Raw genomic sequence first — 3449 nt, forward strand, 5'->3', positions numbered from 1 at the left:
ATGAAGCAAAAACTTACAATTTCCGCACTAGGTACCGTGCGCAAAAATGTACATTTTTTGCATTACCACTTCAGAAGAGGCGATCCAAACATGAGTTGATTCGGCGCGACATAAGCCGCAAGCGTTCGCATATTTCAATCACATCTGAGCGGTGTAACCTGCGGGACCAGAAAGCTCATCAATCCAGTACGAAATCTTACGATTCATCAGGGTGGCTAGAATTAGCATACCACGTCCAGATGCCGACCCTAACTTGAAGGCGGTAACAATTACCGTCTTAGGTGCAGCTATCTTTTATACTTTCCACGTTCGCACAATCTTTTAATGAAGCGGTGGGGTTGGAGTACTAATGAAGTGGTGGGGTTGGAGTACTATTAAATGTGGAGCACAACTACCGTTCCGCTGGGGCCGATAGAGGTACCAGAAGTGAATGATCTATAAGCGCGCCAGAGTTGGTGGACCTAGTGTAGCATTGAAGAGGCATGACTTAACCTCTGTTAATAGACAAAGACGTGTTTGTATCGGGCGCTAAGCTGCTGAAAAGAAATGTCTTACTTCAGCTGTACGCTGGTTATCTGTTTCGAAACTGTTGGAAGGCTAAGTGCGACATCGTTTTGCAATCTCATTTCCCGAAGCTGATAGCGCAAGAGCGACTGCGTGTCGCGATCTCCTGTGACAAGGCCAGTGGAGACTGGTGACTGTAAGTCGCAAGTAAGAAACTAATAACGTAAGCGTATAGCAAAATAGGCTCTATAAGATACAAAAGTTAACTTGTTTTTTGACACGATTAAACGGTTGTGCTCAGTCAGCACTGCCATTTGACGCGGGCAGTCAAGCTCGCCGAAGTTTTGCATACTAAATTTTCGATAGTGAAAGAGGCAACCGGGTAGCCTCGGGGATGTAAGATGCCCTAGTCGAAAAATCTGATTTGCTTGATGTGTTATCCTTGGAGGAAGTTTGAAAGAACTGCAAGATGATCAAGTTGTTGGCATATTACTGGTAATCTCGAAGGAGGAGTTGAGGCTCACCATCCTTCGTGGATAACTTTGGCGTGAAGGACAACTGCAGATCATTGAGTGCGAAAAGTGCAATATCTTATACAACGACGTTGTCCTTACTCGAAGAGGTTTCAAAACGGGATGAAAAGCAATCCACCAGGCGTGTCGGATCCGGATCCAATGTTGCGTCATAAATCGGTTACGTTTATGGAACCCGATACTATGTGGTTCTCACGAAGGAAACAATAGCATGCCAACGTCGCTATTTGTTTGTGCACAGCACGAAGCGCGTCTCCGTACTCGGCGCAATTTGTTTTCTATGTAGATACTAAGTGGCGAATTGCGCGTGCCTATAATAAGGCAAATGCAGCCACTATTCCAGCGCAAACGGCAACTAAAAAAAGTACGGTTGGTTATGCCTTGGTTTGCGATCTTGGCAAGTCAATGTATATCAACTGTTAATGAAAGTCAGCGATATCTTCTGAATGCGGTGCGTAATCCAAACAAAGTGTCTGCTTGTGCCACAGGACGTATATTGACCACCGAGCCATTCAATCGTCTGGTGATACAGCTGTTTTAGCCGTATCTTGCCTATGGATCAACCCAATTGATTATATGGTCATAGCATACACAAGTCAACTGAGATAGGAAACCACATTTGAAAGATGTACCTGTATACACCACAATAAGCTGTTGTCCGATAGACACAATTTCAGCCTGGGCCCGGATGAGACCCCCTTTCCGCGTTGCTGCATTGGAAAGCATTGTCTGCAAACAGATCCCAGGCTATTGTTGATTTACTAGTGCCCTTTCTTCGAACTATATCAAGGAAGTGATAGCCTGGTTAATTAGCTGCACATCTTGAGTGAAAATTATGCCGTCATAGCACGGCTATTTCGCAGTTTTCTTCAATATGACTTTTATTCTTTCGTTATTAGGTGGCCTTCAGGGCCGTAAGCAAAATTCTTACACGTGCTCCCGATCATGGCATTTTCGCTTAGGTTGTAAACTTATTTTATGCAGATACCAGTTATCCACCTCCTTTGCGTATGATAAGCTCAAATTAAATGAGGCGAAGCTCCCTGATCAAGATATAAATCTACGTGAAATGATATACTTACGTCTCTAATTCAGGGTGCGTCTGAATGGATCGGGGCCGTGTGTGATCTATACAGATTATGCGTCGTTCCACACAGCGACGTCGTCACTACCTCCCTCATCGACAAATAGACGATGGTTATCTTTTGCTGGAAGGTTACATTTGAGGAAATATATAACCCGGATCGACTTAATGTGGTGGCGGATACGCTTCTGCATTGCACCAACAACGAATTGAAGCATATCACAATAATTACGTCGCCAATTGATCAGGCGATGTAATGTTATGTGATGCACTTAATCATTGCACAATGTTACATCTATTACCTTATGCGTGCAATGTAGACATTTATTACAAAAGAATTACAGTATGGTGTCTCCACATGCATAATTGACATCTTCTACTAAGTCTTGAGCACTCTGTGTGATACAGAATGCTGGTTTCTACTTGAATTTCTGTACTGTGGACGAGTCTCTGTCTTCTGAAGTGGGTGACGCAAGCCAGTCTCCTCTGTCAAGAGCTTTCCAAGAAGATTCGACTTCATGGTTTTCAAAGCTCAAGCTCTGTACATCAAAGATCTTGAATATATTTAAGCTGAGATTCAGCCTTGATACACCCTTGATTGTATTTATCTGATTAGAAAGAATCTAAGGTTTATAAGTAAAACCTCTAGGAGCCTTTGGTGTAATTTGCATGAGTCTCTAAGAACTATTAACTCATCTATAATTCACTTGCAAATTTTCGTTTGAGCCCTTAAGTCGTTCTGCAACTTCAGTGGGGCTGCCGTAGCTTAGTGCTTGAGGAAGCGTACTTTAATTCAGTGACCTTTCGTTCTGTACAAGAACCAAGTATGAGTTAGCGGATCGCTATCCGCTTCCTTCAGGAGTAATTATTGCCTTCCCAAAGCTGATTGACTCTTCGGTTCAATCTCCAAAACTAATTTTTATTTATTTATTTATCCTAATTTTAACAGTTTATATTTTTCCAAATATGCTAAATATAAATATAGTAAAATCTAAATACATGCATAACTACTGGCTACCTAGCTCTGTACCGTTTTCTTACTTGGGTGTGGTTACACCATGCACATCTCGTGTGACACACACACCTGTTACTAGGGTACGTGTAACCCCCGAGTTGCTGGCATCATTGAATGAACTATATGCACTAATCGAGCAGTACGACTCAGAAAATGTGTATAATATGGATGAAACGGGTTTGTTTTATCGAGTGCTGCCAAGGTACACTCTCCTCATGCCGTCTGAAGATATCTCCACGGCGCGAGGTAAAAAGAAAAGCGAAAGACAGGGTCTCGCTGGTTGTTTGTGCCAATTCTACTGGGACACACAAGA

General features: G+C 42.8%; 1 protein-coding gene across 1 annotated transcript; it reads left to right on the forward strand.

The window, feature by feature from the left end:
* Positions 1 to 257, forward strand: PHALS_03693 (uncharacterized protein; the record flags this gene model as incomplete). The annotated part of the gene is made up of 2 exons (XM_024717951.1): positions 1 to 48; positions 75 to 257. The coding sequence occupies 2 exons, from the start codon at positions 1 to 3 to the stop codon at positions 255 to 257; spliced, it is 231 nt and encodes a 76-aa protein (XP_024583398.1).
* Between the last annotated feature and the right edge of the window lie 3192 nt (positions 258 to 3449).

This window comes from Plasmopara halstedii (genome assembly GCF_900000015.1).
Source record: "Plasmopara halstedii genome assembly, contig: Scaffold_2386, whole genome shotgun sequence".
NCBI classification, from domain to species: domain Eukaryota; phylum Oomycota; class Peronosporomycetes; order Peronosporales; family Peronosporaceae; genus Plasmopara; species Plasmopara halstedii.